At 35.8% G+C, this 17,757-nt stretch overlaps 1 protein-coding gene across 2 annotated transcripts in view; it reads left to right on the top strand.

Moving 5' to 3' along the window:
* The window catches only part of MINDY2 (MINDY lysine 48 deubiquitinase 2), a 157,390-nt gene that overhangs the window by 30,481 nt on the left and 109,152 nt on the right, over nt 1-17,757 (top strand). For both annotated transcript variants that reach the window (XM_037833842.1, XM_037833844.1), the window contains exons 3-4: nt 10,050-10,114; nt 15,307-15,465. In XM_037833842.1, the coding sequence (XP_037689770.1) occupies nt 10,050-10,114; nt 15,307-15,465 (224 nt within the window). The remainder of the gene's footprint in view (nt 1-10,049; nt 10,115-15,306; nt 15,466-17,757) is intronic.

Genomic DNA, 17,757 nt, shown 5'->3' with positions numbered 1-17,757 from the left:
AGGTTCTGCCATCTTTCTGAATCCAGTTTTAGATACTACTCCACCATAGAATATTTCCAAATGGGGAAGGATCTGCTTCCAAGCTTACTCACATGGTTAGCAGGATTGAGTTCCTTATGGGTTGTTGGACTGAGGATCTCAGTTCCTCACTGGCTGTTGACTGGAGGCCTCCTTTAGTTCCTTGGCATGTGGTCGTCTCCGTAAGATAGCTAATAATAGGGCAGCTGGTTTCCCTCAAAGTGAGCCAGTGAGAGAGGACAACAATGGAAGCCACAGTTGTTTTTTTTTTAACCTAATTTTGGAAGTGACATCTCATTACTTCTGTCTTATTCTGTTCATTAGAAGCAGGTCACTGAGTCCAAACCACACTCAAGGGGAGACAATTACCTAAAGGCATGAAATAGGAGGTGGGGATCATTGAGGTCCATCTTAGAGACTGCCTACCTTAGCCCAGGCTATTCTTCTCTTACTCATAGACCTTTCCTAGCCTCAGGAAAAGGAGAACTTACATTTCTGAGTCTTTCCCAGTAACCAGTCTACTCTTTGTACCTAAGCTTTAGTTTATGGTACATATCTAAGTCACTTAATATTGTATTATATAATGTGCATTCTGACCCCACTAAAGTGATAGTCTTTTATCAGGATAAATACAGAATTTAAAGAAATATAGAACACAAATATAGAAATTATGTTCACAATTATTTGAATAAATAATGTAAAGCATTTGCTTGAAATAAAACCTAGTTTTTAGTTAAATGCTGTGTCAAAATTTCAACATATAAAATATATAATGTGTAATCTATAGTAAGGACTCAAAAATATTTATTAAGTTGACTTGCTTGTATATTTTAATGAATCAATTAATTTAGTGCTTTTGGAGTTCTTGAACCTATGTAGAATGAAGCCATGCTGGTTAGGTTTTGATATATATATTTTTTTTAATCTTCATTTTATTGAGATATATTCACATACCACGCAGTCATACAAAACAAATCGTACATTCGATTGTTCACAGTACCATTACATAGTTGTACATTCATCACCTAAATCAATCCCTGACACCTTCATTAGCACACACACAAAAATAATAAGAATAATAATTAAAGTGAAAAAGAGCAATTGAAGTAAAAAAGAACACTGGGTGCCTTTGTCTGTTTGTTTGTTTGTTTCCTTCCCTATTTTTCTACTCATCCATCCATAAACTAGACAAAGTGGAGTGTGGTCCTTGTGGCTTTCCCAATCCCATTGTCACCCCTCATAAGCTACATTTTTATACAATTGTCTTTGAGATTCATGGGTTCTGGGTTGTAGTTTGATAGTTTCAGGTATCCACCACCAGCTACCCCAATTCTTTAGAACCTAAAAAGGGTTGTTTAAATTGTGCGTAAGAGTGCCCACCAGAGTGATCTCTCGGCTCCTTTTGGAATCTGTCTGCTCCTGAAGCTTATTTCACTTCCTTTCACATCCCCCTTTTAGTCAAGAAGATGTTCTCCGTCCCACGATGCCAGGTCTACATTCCTCCCCTGAAGTTATATTCCACGTTGCCAGGGAGATTCACTCCCCTGGGTGTCTGATCCCACGTAGTGGGGAGGGCAGTGATTTCACCTTTCAAGTTGGCTTAGCTAGAGAGAGAGGGCCACATCTGAGCAACAAAGAGGCATTCGGGAGGAGGCTCTTAGGCACAATTATAGGGAGGCCTAGCCTCTCCTTTGCAGCAACCATCTTCCCAAGGGTAAAACCTACGGTAGAGGGCTCAACCTATCAAACCACCAGTCCCCTATGTCTGTGGTCATGTTAGCAACCATTGAGGTGGGGTAGGCCAATACCCCTGCATTCTCCACAGGCTCCTCAAGGGGGCACTACATATATATATATTTTTTTTTTAACCTTTTTTTCGTTTTTCAATCAACTGTATGGAAAAAAAAATTAAAAAACCAAAAAAACAAAAAAGAAAAGCATACAATAAAAGAACATTTCGAAGAGACCATAACAAGGGAGTAAGAAAAAGACAACTAACCTAAGATAACTGCTTTACTTCCAACATGTTCCTACTCTACCCCAAGAAAGTTACATAATATAGCAACATTTCTGTGAACTTGCTCCTACTATATCCATCAGAAATTAACAGACCATAGTCATTCCTGGGCATCCCCAGAACGTTAAATGGCATATCTGTTCTTCTTAGATTACTGTTCCCCCTTCCTTAATTGCTCTCTATTGCTAGTTCCCCTACATTCTACATTATAAATCATTCGTTTTACATTTTTCAAAGTTCACATTAGTGGTAGCATATAATATTTCTCTTTCTGTGCCTGGCTTATTTCGCTTAGCATTATGTCTTCAAGGTTCATCCATGTTGTCATATGTTTCACGAGGTCGTTCCTTCTTACTGCCATGTAGTATTCCATCCTGTGTATATACCACATTTTATTTGTCCACTCATCTGTTGAAGGACATTTGGGTTGTTTCCATCTCTTGGCAATTGTGAATAATGCTGCTATGAACATTGGCGTGCAGATATCTGTTCGTGTCACTGCTTTCCGATCTTCCGGGTATATACCGAGAAGTGCAGTCGCTGGATCGAATGGTAACTCTATTTCTAGTTTTCTAAGGAACTACCAGACTGACTTCCAGAGTGGCTGAACCATTATACAGTCCCACCAACAATGAATAAGAGTTCCAATTTCTCCACATCCCCTCCAGCATTTGTAGTTTCCTGTTTGTTTAATGGCAGCCACTCTAATTGGTGTTAGATGGTATCTCATTGTGGTCTTAATTTGCATCTCTCTAATAGCTAGTGAAGCTGAACATTTTTTCATGTGTTTCTTGGCCATTTGTATTTCCTCTTCAGAGAACTGTCTTTTCATATCTTTTGCCCATTTTATAATTGGGCCGACTGTACTATTGTCATTGAGTTGTAGGATTTCTTTCTATATGCAAGATATCAGTCTTTCGTCAGATACATGGTTTCCAAAATTTTTTTCCCATTGAGTTGGCTGCCTCTTTACCTTCTTGAGAAATTCCTTTGCGGTGCAGAAACTTCTAAGCTTGAGGAGTTCCCATTTATCTATTTTCTCTTTTGTTGCTTGTGCTTTGGGTGTAAAGTCTAGGAAGTGGCCGCCTAATACAAGGTCTTGAAGATGTTTTCCTACATTATCTTCTAGGAGTTTTACGGTACTTCTTTTATATTGAGATCTTTCATCCATTTTGAGTTAATTTTTGTGTAGGGTGTGAGGTAGGGGTCCTCTTTCATTCTTTTGGATATGGATATCCAACTCTCCCAGCCCCATTTGTTGAATAGACCATTATGACTCAGTTCAGTGACTTTGGGGGCCTTATCAAAGATCAGTCGGCCATAGATCTGAGGGTCTATCTCTGAATTCTCAATTCGATTCCATTGATCTATATGTCTATCTTTTTGCCAGTACCATGCTGTTTTGACAACTGTGGCTTTATAATAAGCGTCAAAGTCAGGGAGTGTAAGTCCTCCCACTTCGTTTTTCTTTTTTAGAGTGTCTTTAGCAATTCGAGGCATCTTCCCTTTCCAAATAAATTTGATAACTAGCTTTTCCAAGTCTGCAAAGTAGGTTGTTGGAATTTTGATTGGGATTGCATTGAATCTGTAGATGAGTTTGGGTAGAATTGACATCTTAATGACATTTAGCCTTCCTATCCATGAACATGGAATATTTTTCCATCTTTTAAGGTCCCCTTCTATTTCTTTTAGTAGAGTTACGTAGTTTTCTTTGTATAGGTCTTTTACATCTTTGGTTAAGTTTATTCCTAGGTACTTGTCTTTTTAATTGCTATTGAAAATGGTATCTTTTTCTTGAGTGTCCCTTCAGTTTGTTCATTTCTAGCATATAGAAACATTATTGACTTATGTGCATTAATCTTGTATCCCGCTACTTTGCTAAATTTGTTTATTAGCTCTAGTAGCTGTATTGTCGATTTCTCAGGGTTTTCTAGATATAAGATCATATCATCTGCAAACAATGACAGTTTTACTTCTTCTTTTCCAATTTGGATGCCTTTTATTTCTTTGTCTTGCCGGATTGCCCTGGCTAGCACTTCCAGCACAATGTTGAATAACAGTGGTGACAGCGGGCATCCTTGTCTTGTTCCTGATCTTAGAGGGAAGGCTTTCAGTCTCTCACCATTGAGTACTATGCTGGCTGTGGGTTTTTCATACATGCTCTTTATCATGTTGAGGAAGTTTCCTTCAATTCCTACCTTTTGAAGTGTTTTTATCAAAAACGGATGTTGGATTTTGTCAAATGCTTTTTCAGCATCTATTGAGATGATCATTTGATGTTTCCCTTTTGAATTTTTAATGTGTTGTAATACATTGATTGATTTTCTTATGTTAAACCATCCTTGCATGCCTGGAATGAACCCCACTTGGTCATGGTGTATGATTTTTTTAATGTGTCTTTGGATTCGATTTGCAAGTATTTTGTTGAGGATTTTTGCATCTATATTCATTAGGGAGATTGGCTGGTAGTTTTCCTTTTTTGTAGCATCTTTGCCTGGTTTTGGTATTAGATTGATGTTAGCTTCATAAAATGAGTTAGGTAGTGTTCCATTTTCTTCAATGTTTTGAAAGAGTTTGAGTAAGATTGGTGTCAGTTCTTTCTGGAAAGTTTGGTAGAATTCCCCTGTGAAGCCATCTGGCCCTGGGCATTTATTTGTGGGAAGATTTTTGATGACTGATTGGATCTCTTTGCTTGTGATGGGTTGATTGAGGTCTCCTATTTCTTCTCTGGTCAGTCTAGTTTGTTCATATGTTTCCAGGAAATTGTCCATTTCCTCTACATTATCCAGTTTGTTGCCATACAGTTGTTCATAGTATCCTCTTATAATTTTTTTAATTTCTTCAGGATCTGCAGTTATGTCACCTTTTTCATTCATTATTTTGTTTATATGGGTCTCCTCTCTTTTTGATTTTGTCAGTCTAGCTAGGGGCTTGTCAATCTTGTTGATCTTCTCAAAGAACCAACTTTTGGTGATATTTATCCTCTCTATTATTTTTTTGTTCTCTACGTCATTTATTTCTGCTTTAATCCTTATTATTTCTTTTCTTGTACTTGGTTTAGGATTGGTTTGCTGTTCATTTTCTAGCTTCTTCAGTTGCTCCATTAGTTCTTTGATTTTGACTCTTTCTTCCTTTTTAATATATGCGTTTAGTGCTATAAATTTCCCCCTTAGCACTGCTTTTGCTGCATCCCATAGGTTTTGGTATGCTGTGTTCTCATTTTCATTCGTCTCTATATATTTAGCAATTTCTCTTGCTATTTCTTCTTTAACCCACTGGTTGTTTAGGAGTGTGTTGTTTAACCTCCAGGTATTTGTGAATTTTCTAAGTCTCTGATGGTTATTGACTTCTAATTGTATTCCATTGTGGTCAGAGAATGTGCTTTGAATAATTTCAATCTTTTTAAATTTACTAAGGCTTGTTTTATGTCCCAGCATATGATGTATTCTGGAGAAAGTTCCGTGAGCACTAGAAAAGTATGTGTATCCTGGTGATTTGGGATGTAATGTTCTGTATATGTCTGTTAAATCTAATTCATTTATCAGATTGTTTAGGTTTTCAATTTCGTTATTGGTCCTCTGTCTGGTTGATCTATCTATAGGAGAGAGTGATGTGTTGAAGTCTCCCACAATTATTGTGGAAACATCAATTGCTTCCTTTAGTTTTGCCAGTGTTTCTCTCATGTATTTTGTGGCACCTTGATTGGGTGCATAGACATTTACGATTGTTATTTCTTCTTGTTGAATTGTCCCTTTTATTAGTATGCAGTGGCCTTCTTTGTCTCTCAAAACATCCCTGCATTTAAAGTCTATTTTATCTGAGATTAATACTGCTACACCTGCTTTCTTTTGGCTGTAGCTTGCATGAAATATTTTTTTCCATCCTTTCGCTTTCAGTTTCTTTGTGTCCCTGTGTCTAAGATGAGTCTCTTGTATGCAACATATTGATGGTTCATTTTTTTTGATCCATTCTGCGAATCTATATCTTTTAATTGGGGAGTTTAATCCATTTGCATTCAATGTTATAACTGTGAAGGCATTTCTTGAATCAGCCATCTTATCCTTTGGTTTATGTTTGTCATATATATTTTCCCCCTCTCTCTATTAATATCCTTTATTGTACCCATACCGAATCTCTTTAGTACTGAACCTTTCTCGAAGTCTCTCTGTCCTTTCTTTGTTTCTCTGTCTGTAGGGCTCCCTTTAGTATCTCCAGTAGGGCAGGTCTCTTGTTAGCAAATTCTCTCAGCAGTTGTTTGTCTGTGAAAAATTTAAGCTCTCCCTCAAATTTGAAGGAGAGCTTTGCTGGATAAAGTATTCTTGGTTGGAAATTTTTCTCACTCAGAATTTTAAATATATCATGCCACTGCCTTCTCGCCTCCATGGTGGCTGCTGAGTAGTCACTACTTAGTCTTATGCTGTTTCCTTTGTATGTGGTGAATTGCTTTTCCCTTGCTGCTTTCAGAACTTGCTCCTTCTCTTCCGTGTTTGACAGTGTGATCAGAATATGTCTCGGAGTGGGTTTATTTGGATTTATTCTATTTGGAGTTCACTGAGCATTTATGATTTGTGTATTTATGTTGTTTAGAAGATTTGGGAACTTTTCCCCAACAATTTCTTTGAATACTCTTCCTAGACCTTTACCCTTTTCTTCCCCTTCTGGAACACCAATGAGTCTTATATTTGGACGTTCTATATTATCTGTCATATCCCTGAGGTCCGTTTTGATTTTTTCAATTTTTTTCCCCATTCTTTCTTTTATGCTTTCATTTTCCATTCTGTCTTCTTCCAGGTCACTGATTCGTTGTTCAACTTCCTCTAGTCTTGTACTATGAGTGTCCAGAATCTTTTTAATTTGGTCAACAGTTTCTTTAATTTCCATAAGATCATCCATTTTTTTATTTAGTCTTGCAGTGTCTTCTTTATGCTCTTCTAGGGTCTTCTTGATATCCTTTGTATTCTGTACTATGGTCTCATTGTTCATCTTTAGTTCTTTGAGTAGCTGCTCTAGGTGCTGTGTCTCTTCTGATCTTTTGATTTGGGTGCTTGGGCTTGGGTTATCCATATCGTCTGGTTTTTTCATATGCTTTATAATTTTCTGTTGTTTTTGGCCTCGTGGCATTTGCTGAACTTGATAGGGTTCTTTTAGGATTTGTAGACCAATTGAAGTCCTTATCTCTAATTTATCAGATCTACAGCTTCGTGGAGTACACTTTCTCTAACTAACCAGCAGGTGGCGTCCACGAGCCACTTGTTCTCCACAAGCCAGTTCTCCCCTGCTTTGCCTTTGTGGTGAGTGGGGGAGTGAGTCTTGTGGGGTCCAATTGGTGTACCAAGCTTGCATGTGTAGTTGGTGTTGCCCACCCTGTATATGGGGCGTGTTTCTGGGCAGTCAGCGAGGGGGAGTGGCTCTAACAATCAAATCTCCCTGGTGATCCTGGAATTTTAAAGCTGCTGCAATAGTCTAATCCTTCAGTTCAGTCCTGCCACAGTTTGTCTCTGCCACTGACCCACAAGTCCTTGGTATTGGCGTATGGCTCCTGAGACTTGCAAGTGGGTCCCTCTTCCAGGCTGTGCACCCCCTGGTCCTCTGTTGAGGGATGACTGTGCTATGTCACAGGTGAGTGCCGTCCGCCCAGGGCGGTTCTGGGCTGCTGGGCTGTGTAGGGAGGCTCCCAGTCTGCTGAAATAATGGCTGAATGGGGCTTTGTTAATTCACACTGCTCCTCCTTCCCAACTCTGGGACAATTAGCTGAGGTTGCAGGGAAGGCTAATGTCCACGCCCAGTTTTGTGGAGTGTACCTGTTATTTGAAGCACTTCCATCACACTGGGTTGTGTGGGGCAGCTCTGGGCTATGGGGCTGGCGATGGGCAGGAGTGTTTCCTGTCCACCAGGATGATGGCTGTGAGCGGACACCCCCCTTTTCTTGGGAAGTTGTGGTGTTTAGTGAAATTTCTCAGCCACTGGATTATTGCCTTTTGTCTCAGAGCTCTCTTAGTTCTCCTCTTGTCTTGACCTGCCCAAATTGCAAGTCTTTGAAGCTTTCTGTATTGGGCTTCTTAGAGTAATTGTTTTAGAAAAAGAAAAAAGGATTAAAAAAAAAAAAAAGGGCCCTCCTCAGAGATCTAATGGGTTATTGAAATGCTAAGAGACAAAGCAATTAGAGCCATTAAGGAAAGTTCCACAGGGCAGAGAGATCAGCTTTTCTTCGGTATTTGCATATGAGCCTGAGGGCCTGAGCTCTGCCCTTCCCCTTTCTATGTTCACCAGAACTCCAAAAATCCTCCGCTTTTATTTTGGAGTTTTTCGTGCTGTTTTTTTCTATGCCTATCTCCTCTCTGCTGGGCTGGCTGCTCTCAGATTCTCTGGTGTCTGGTCTCAGTCTATCTATGGTTGGAGTTTTGATCAGTAGAATGAGTTTCTGATAAGGGCTGCCACTGCAGTTCTCCCTTCTCCTTCCCAGAGCTGACGGCCCCTCCTCCCATGGGACTGAGCCTGGCAGGGAGGGGCGCGGGTCCCCTGGCCGCAAAAACTTACAGATTTCTCTGATCTCAGCAGTTCCACATTTTCATGAGTGTTGTATGAAGTATGCCCAAAGTCAGATTGCTCTGTGGTGTCCAGTCCATGCAGTTCCTGGCTTTCTACCTACTTTCCTGGAGGAGTAACTAAAACATACAGCTCACCTGTCCGCCATCTTGCCCCCAGGTTTTGATAGTTTAAAAGCTCTAATTGAAAGCGCTAGTAATATATTAGATGTTCATAGGAATTATATTCTTTTGTTATCAAAGTTGGAAAGCTTAAGAGGATGCTTGATTTATTCTTTGGAAGTTTATTTAAATTAGGAAATAAAGGTTATATTAAATGCAATTATATGAATTTAGTTAGGCATTTAGGAGATTGGGTGAGAAGCTGGATTCCTGTTTATACCAAAATAAATTCCAGACAGATTAAAGACTTAAACATTAAAGAAAGAGAAAAAAATTACAGAAGAAACATATGTGAATATTTGTATATTTTTAAGACGCTAAAGATCTTTCTAAACATGACAGAAGTTATAATGAAACAATTTCACTTCATTAAAATTAAAATTTTTTTGTATAGCAAACAAATAGACAAAAAACACCACTGTATGGCCAGAAGGGGGAAATATTTATCACACCTAAGCCAGAAAATGGGCTAATTCTTTTAATTGAAAAAAAGCCTTTATAATTAAGTAAAAAAAAGAATAGTTATAGTGGTATGGGCAGGCAATTGAAAGAAAAAGAAGTATATAGAGTAAATACATAAGGCAATATGTATATTAAAAAGTTACTACATATAATAAAGTGCCACACATACTAAAGAAGTCATACATATATTTAGAGATTGATACCTTTATTGAAAATATGTATAAAATAGATCAGTTTTTTAAATGCAAAAATTTTTTGTTTACTTATCCGAGTGGCAAACATTTAGAAGACTGATAATACCCATTGTTGGTAAGATGGGGAATAGCTGTACTGTTGGTATCAATTAAATTTGGTGCAACTTTTTTGGAGGGCAGTTAGGTAATATGTATTAAAAGATAAAATATTTTATATCCTGTTACCTACAGAAACACTTCACAAATCTGCAAAAATATGAGTATAAGAATGAGTTACAACATTGTATGTATATCTTACTAAGATATTTATGAGATAATGGTTAAATAATTTGGCATGTCTATACAATATATGGAATACTATACAGCCACGAAAAAGAATGAGAGTGCTTTATATGTAATAATGTAGAAAGATGCTCAAATATGTTGTCAAGTGCAAGAAAAAGAAAGTTGCAAAAGAATTATAGTATATGCATTGAAAAAATATGTGAGACTATAGTAAAAAATTAACCTTTTTTTATGGGTGGAATTGGGGAGTCAACTTTGTATATCATCTATTGTTGCAATGTTTAAACACAATTAAAATCTATTACTTTTGCTATCTGAAAAAAAGGTAATTTTAAAAAAAGGCAATTTCACAATTTATTTTTACAGGAGATTACATGCTTGATGCAAAGCCAAAAGAAATTTCAGAAATTCAACGTTTAAACTATGAGCAGGTAATAAACACAATTTTTGTTATAATAAAATATGTAATTACATATAAAAATATGTAATTGTTTTCTTGTGGATATATTCATTGATCTCTGTGGTCAGCAAACTTTTTCTGTAATGGGTCGTATAGTAAATATTTTAGGCTTTGTGGACCACATATGGTCTTTGGTGCATATTCTTTAATCTTTTTACAACCTTTTAAAAATATAAAAAATCATTCTTATTCTTAGCTTTCAGGCTGGATTTGGCTCACAGGCCACACTTTGCCTATCCCTGGTCTACATGAACACATGTGCTATTAAAAATGACACATATCATTCTACAGATCTAATAAAACAACCTCATGTTTCTCTTTAAAAAGCTGACTTTCAGTTGAATTTGTCATTGACTCTTCTTTCCTCATTTTATCTATATTTTACAATTATGCTTAGGAGAAAGTTGAGCAAATGGGATGTCAGGGGTATATCATTAGAACAAATTCTGCTGTTTCCTAGTTTCAATGTGTCCACATTTCTTGGCATGTTTTTTAGAGAACCTTATCTATAATACAGTAGGGATCACTAGGTTCATAGTTATTGGAGCTGGACAAAAGCAAGCAGAGCTTCATTTTCTTTAGAATTCTTCTTTTGCTTGGCAATAGAAGGCAAGAAGGAATCAGCTTCTTTTAGTGGAAAGAAGTATCATCTGTGGAAAAAATGGATGTCACTGGAACCTTCATATTTACCTTCAAACAACCTTTTGTGCATACTTTCTCCAGTATTTAATTGGCAAAAAGGGAGCAAACCCATATCAGTTTTACAAAGTTTCTTGAATCTGAATGTTCAGATAGCTCAGTACTAGTAGAATTGAAAAGGCAACATGTTGCACTGTATCATTGTGTAAGTTAGGAAATCTATGGCTAAAGCCAAATTGGTAGGCTGAATCATTTAAATTTTATTCAGGGAATTTGCAGCTTTAAACAGTGATTTGCAAACATATTTAGCAATAGAAACCTCCTTTCAAATGAAATTTTATGTCAAACTCCACTATATAAAACCAGTAAATGATATTTTTATGTATAAAATGTTTGGTTCAACTTTTTTTAACTTTTTATTTTGAAATAATTTCAAATTACAGAACAGGTGCAAAAATAATTTGAACCCCATATGGAGAACTCCAACATATACCTACCTCCACCCCAGATACCCAGATCTACCAATTTTAACATTTTGTCACCTTCATAGCTTCTTCCCTCCCTCCCTCCCTCCTTCTCTATATGTCTGTCTACCTATCTTTTTTTTTCATACTTTATCAAAACATTAAAAAAAAATTCAAACAAAATAAAACAAAGGAATAAGAAAAACAAGTAACCTAAAATAACTACATTGCTTCCAACATGTTCCTATGATACCCCAAGAAAATTAACAAACCAGTCATTCCTGAGCATTCATTCATGTATCATTAAAATTACTCTCCGTATCTTATCTGTTCTTAGTTTGGTTCAATTTATATCATTTATTTGTCAAATTTATATCATTTCATATATCGTTTATATCATCTTTATCAAATGTATATCATTGAATAGTAAAAAAACAAAAAGCCTTCAAAATCAATGAGCCTATTTTGATTAATACAGCAAACTTGAATTCCAGGATTATGGATGATTATTGCAGTTTCATGTCAACCTCAGAATTCATTTTACTTCTGTTGCACAGTCCTTAGAAAATCTTCATTGATGAGTATTTGCAAATGATATCAGCATCTTGTTTGTTTGTTTAAAGCCCATTTTGCAGTCTCAGGATACACTTCCATTAAGCTAATCCAGATCCTTGAGACGGGAAATAAAGTTGGGTTCAAAGTTGAAACGTGATATCTAACAAGTACTTGTATTTCTCATATACATCTCAGACAAGAAGTATATCCTACATTTAAAATAAGCACTAAAACTATAAGTTATTATGACATTAGATATCATGCTTTCACTTTTATTACAAGCCATTAGTTGTTTTTTTTAATACAGATAGGATTTTTTCAAATTCAGTTTTATTGAGATATATTCACATAGCATATAATCATCTATGGTGTACAATCAGCTTTTCACAGTACCATCACATAGTTGTTCAATCATCACCGCAATCTATTTTTGAACATTTTCCTTATACCAGAAAGAATAAAAAATAAAAGTAAAAAAGAACACCCAAATCATCCCACCGTATTTTCATTTAGTTTTTGTCCCCATTTTTCTACTCATCCATCCATATACTAGATAAAGGGAGTGTGATCCACAAGGTTTTCACAATCACACCGTCACCCCTTGTAAGCTGCTAATTATACAATCGTCTTCAAGAGTCAAGGCTACTGGGATGGAGTTTGACAGTTTCAGGTATTTACTTCTAGTTATTCCAAATACACTAAAACCTAAAAAGAAATATGTATATAGTGCATAAGAATGTCCACCAGAGTGACCTCTCAACTCCATTTGAAATCTCTCAGCACTGAAAATTTATTTTGTTTCATTTCGCCTCCCCCTGTTGGTCAAGAAGATGTTCTCAATCCCATGATGCTGGGTCTAGGCTCATCCCTGGGAGTCATATCCTGCATTGCCAGGGAGATTTACACCCCTGGGAGTCGGATCCCAACGTAGAGGGGAGGGCAGTGAGTTCACCTGCTGAGTTGTACTTGCCATTAGTTTTGAGAATAGTATGTGTCAGCTAATTATTGCCAGGGCTAGGCTGATGTTTAATAGAATGCTCCACAGGTATGATATAATAATGTTCTTTTTTATGTAATTTTTTTGTGGCAGATATGTTCAGACCTAAATTTTAGAAAGACCAATGTAGAGTCGCAATCTTCTTAATTAAAACCTCTTCATTAGAAGTTACAATGTAAACAAAGAGCATATTTTTCCCAGTTCTACTTAATGATAGTTACTCTCAACAGCACAAGAAAATTGTGTGTGTGTGTGTGTGTTTATGACAGGCTTTTAAATGATTGCAAAAAAATATTTTTAAATACATTTTACATGTAAATTAAAAATATTTCACTATCTTAGAAGTACTTTTGGGAAGAGTTCTAGGAAGCAGTTTGACCACTGGCAAAAAGGAATCAATAGTAAAACCTGTCTTATGATACAAGGAACCATACTTTGAATTTATATTTTATAATATTATCATAATTTGGGTTTAGGAACAAGGTGACAAAATACACTTTTTTAACCCTTTATCTATATATTTGTTTATTTTTTTATTTTATATTAATAAATATAATATTTTGTAGAGAATACAAAATGGTATCAATTTAGTTATTTTAACACTATTTAATTTGTAATAAATATAGCAAATATATAAAGGTAAGCATGACCCCAGAAGCTATTAGAAATTATGCTGCCTCTAAAGGAAATTGGGTGGTTGGCAACTAAGAATTTACAAAAATAGAAGAAAAATTGGTGGTAGTAGAACCATAGTCCTCATATTTATGACTATTACTGTTTTTCATCTTCATCATTGCTGTGGTTTTAAAAAAGTTTGAAACACTTTAAGGGGAAAAATGTGAGTTGATTATTTTTAAGGGTTCAATCTTTTGGAAAGTTTGAGAAAATATACTGTTTGGTGAGAAGATAGATAAAGGAATAGATGAAGCTAAGCTCAAAGACTATAACAGCATTAACATACTATAAATCAATAATTCATGAATTTATAACATTTGAATAATTTCTCCTTCCAGCCTGTGCTGTCCCTTAGAATAGAATCTTATAATTTGTTTGGTAAAATATAACTTTGTTTATATGAACTAAATTTGTCTTCTTCAAATTTCAGAGCAAATTCCCTAGTTTTGATATGAGAGTTTATTTCACATTCACACTTTCTACTATAAGCCCCTCCAGTAAACTGTAACCTATTTATATCTTTAGTATTTAGCTGTGTCTGATAAACAGTAGGAATTCAATATAAGTTTATTATTTATATATATTGGTTTTTATATTTTCCATCAAGTATATTACATATAAATATATCCATATTTAATGTGTTAAAACATCTAGAAAAACATGTTTTAAATAGTCTTCATTACAGATTTATGTAATCAAATTTATTAAGAAAACTGATGTGGATAGAATGACTCCTTAATTTCACCAACAAGTCTTTTTGATTCAGCCTCCGTCTCTCTCTCAGACTTCATTTTCTACCACTTTCTGATTCATTTTCTGTCCTCTAGCCTTGCTGTTCCATGAGCTTATTTCTGCATCAGAGTTGCACTGGTGTCCATTTTTCTGGAATGCTCTTTTCCCAGAGCTTTCCAAGGCTCAGTGTTTTGCTTTAGTCTCTGTGTCATTTTCAAAGAGTCCTTTGTCTTTGATTTTAGACTTAAAAAGAAATTGTATTGTGGTAACATATATATAACATAAAATTTCCCATTTTAACCTCTTTCAAATATACAATTCGGTAGTATTAAATACATTCACAGTGTTGTGCTATCATCACACCTCCAATTATTACCAAAACTTTTCCAAACTCTATACCCATTAAGCATTAAGTCCCCATCCTTGCCCTTGTTAACCTGGAATCTGCTTTCTGTCTATGAATTTGCATATTCTAGTTATTTCATATGAGTGAGATCATATATTATTTGTTCTATTGTGTCTGGCTTATTTCACTCACCATGATGTCTTCAAGGTTCATCCATGTTGTAGCAGGTATCAGAACCTCATTCCTTTTTTATGAGTGAATAATGTTCCATAGCATGTATATTCCATGTTGTTTATCCATTCATTCATCGATGGATATTTGGGTTGTTTCTACCTTTTGGCTACTGTGAGTAATGCTATTATGAACATTGGTGTTCAAACATTAGTTCAAGTCCCTACTTTAGGTTTTTGATTTTATACTTAAGGTCTAAAATAAGTCCCTCATCCTTGTCACTCTGTATGTTCTCATCCTGCTCAATTTTTCTTACTAATACTTGATGTTATATTTTTATATGTTTGTCTCTCCCAGTAGCATGTTAAGTTCTATGAGAGCAGGGACTTTGTTTTATCCTGTATCGTATCTTTATAACTCAGATTAGTGACTGACACATAATAAATACTTAATAAAATTTTGTTGAAGAAATGAATAAATTGGATAAAATGGAAAGTTAGAAGTAAATGTGTCTGCATTTAAATTTCTTTGTTGTTGTAGTTTTGATTTTTTTTTATCTTTCTCCTTCCTTTTTCTGTTTTCAGAATATGAGTGATGCTATGGCAATTTTGCACAAACTACAGACAGGCCTGGATGTAAATGTAAAATTCACTGGCGTCCGTGTGTTTGAATATACACCAGAATGCATAGTATTTGATCTTCTTGATATTCCTTTGTATCATGGGTGGCTAGTGGACCCTCAGGTAAGTAGAAGGACTAAAATAATATAAACTCAAGTGCAGAAAAAGTTGATTAATTTGGCAAATTAATCTAGATGTATGTTTTCTGATACTTACATTTCTGATACTTATAGATTTTTTAACTGAAATTTTATTGACATGTAGTCACACACCATACAGTCCATCCAAAGTATACAATCAGTGTCTCACAATATCATTACATAGTTGTGCATTCATCACCACGTCAATTTTAGAACATTTTCATTACTAAAAAAAAAGAGAAAGAGAGAGAGAGCGAAAACCCAAAACCTCCCATACCCTTTATCACCCCACTCTCAGTGATTCCTAGCATTGGTGTGATACATTTGTTACTGTTTTTGAAAGAATATTAAGATACTACTGTTAACTATAGTCCATGGTTTGCAATAGTTTCATTTTTTCCCCTATACCACTCTATTAACTCCTTGTAATAGTGTTGTACTTTTGTCCTAGTTCACAAAAGAACTTCTTAGTATTTGTACTGTCAATTCCAGTCGTCATCTACCACAAGTTTTACTGTGTGATACAGTCCCATGTTTTAACCTTTGGTTTTCTTTCTGGTGACATATATGACTTTAAACTTCCCCCTTCCACCGCATTCACACACGGTTTAGTATTGTTAATTATACTCACAATAATATGCTACCTTCACCTCTATCCATTCCAAACATGTTAAGTTCAACCTAGTTAAAAACTGTGTACATATTAAGCATCCACTCCCCATTCTCTAGCCTTGTTCTTTCCCCTGGTAGCCTATATTCTAGAGTCTATTAGTTTATATATTATAATTAGTTCATATTATTGAGATCATACAGTATTTGTCCTTTTGTGTCTGACTTGTGGAAAGAGATTTTTTTATCACCCCAACACTTACAAAAACATCCCCTTTTCATGTTCCCACCACTCTAAGAGTACATTTCTATATGTACAGTGACCCTTGGTATTTACTGCTCTAGTGTTTCAGGGATTTTACCTCCTGGTAGGTTCATTCTGGCAAGAGGTAGATGACATATCCAGGGATAACTGAAGAAAGTTTAAGGAAGAGCCTATTTACAAAGGTGTGGGCACAGTTAAAGGAAACAAGCAAGTGATGGTGATGCATCCTATAATTAGCAACAGCAGGATGCTATTGCCACTCTAACCCTGAATGGGCAAGAGTAGGGAATAGTTAAGAGAACCAAGGAAGACTGACTGCTAAAGAATAGGGCTGCTGGACAGGAGTTTTGGCTTTTAGTAGAGGAATGCAGTTACTACCTAGCCCAAGGGAAGAAGTGGAGGTAATAAAGATTGACTTTTCTCTCTTCCCACTTCCTGGCTTCCTGTCAGGTGCTCCCATTGGCCAAAACCAGCTAAAACTGGAAGGCAAGGAATCCAGTTGTTGCGTCCATAGAAGTCAGCCTACTGGAGCATAGAGTAGAGTAGAGAAAGGTAGAGTGTGAATCTGGAAAGACAAAAGGAAAAAATAATTCCTTTATCATATATTAAATTTTTATGTACTCTAGAGCTTTCTATGTTCCATTGATCTTTTTGTCTACTCCTATACTGTAATACTGTATTAATGTTGCTGCTTATTTACATGCTAAAACATAAGGTAAGGTAAAAATTTCAAAATATCATTTGTTGTGAACTTTAAAAGTAAAAAAAAAAAATCATACCAGCTCGTGGCTCTAAAATTTTGTTTTATGGTGTGGGATGAGGATTTTTTTTTTTTTTTAACTTTTAATTTTAAGATAATTGTAGGTTCACTTGCAGTTGTAAGAACAATGCAGAGCAATCACTTATACCTTTTACCCAGTTTCCCCCAATAAAATTTTGCAAAACCATAGCATAATATCACAACCAGGATATAGATATTGCTACTGGCAAGATACAGAATATTTGCATCATCACTAGGATTCCCTTGTATTGCTCTTTTTTTTTTTTTTTTTTTTTTTATCTTCATTTTGTGTTGCTCTTTTATGACCACATGCACTTTCCTTCTACCCACTACCCCTTCCTTAATCCCTGGCAACTATTAATCTGTTCTCCATTTCTGTAATGTTGTCATTTAAGAATGTTAAAAAAACAATGAAAGAAATATGCAGAGCCCCCTTGAGGAGCTGGTGGAGAATGCAGGGGTATTGGGCTGCCCCATCTCAATGGTTGCTGATGTGCTCAAAGACATAGGGGACTGGTGGTTTGATGGGTTGAGCCCTCTACCACAGGACTTGCCCTTAGGAAGACTGTTGCTGCAAGGGAGAGGCTAGGTCTGCTTATAATTGTGCCTAAGAGCCTCCT

The sequence above is a fragment of the Choloepus didactylus genome, chromosome 4 (assembly GCF_015220235.1).
Source record: "Choloepus didactylus isolate mChoDid1 chromosome 4, mChoDid1.pri, whole genome shotgun sequence".
Lineage (NCBI taxonomy): Eukaryota > Metazoa > Chordata > Mammalia > Pilosa > Megalonychidae > Choloepus > Choloepus didactylus.
Note: the sequence above shows the minus strand (reverse complement) of the source record. Positions and strands in the feature narration are given on the sequence as shown.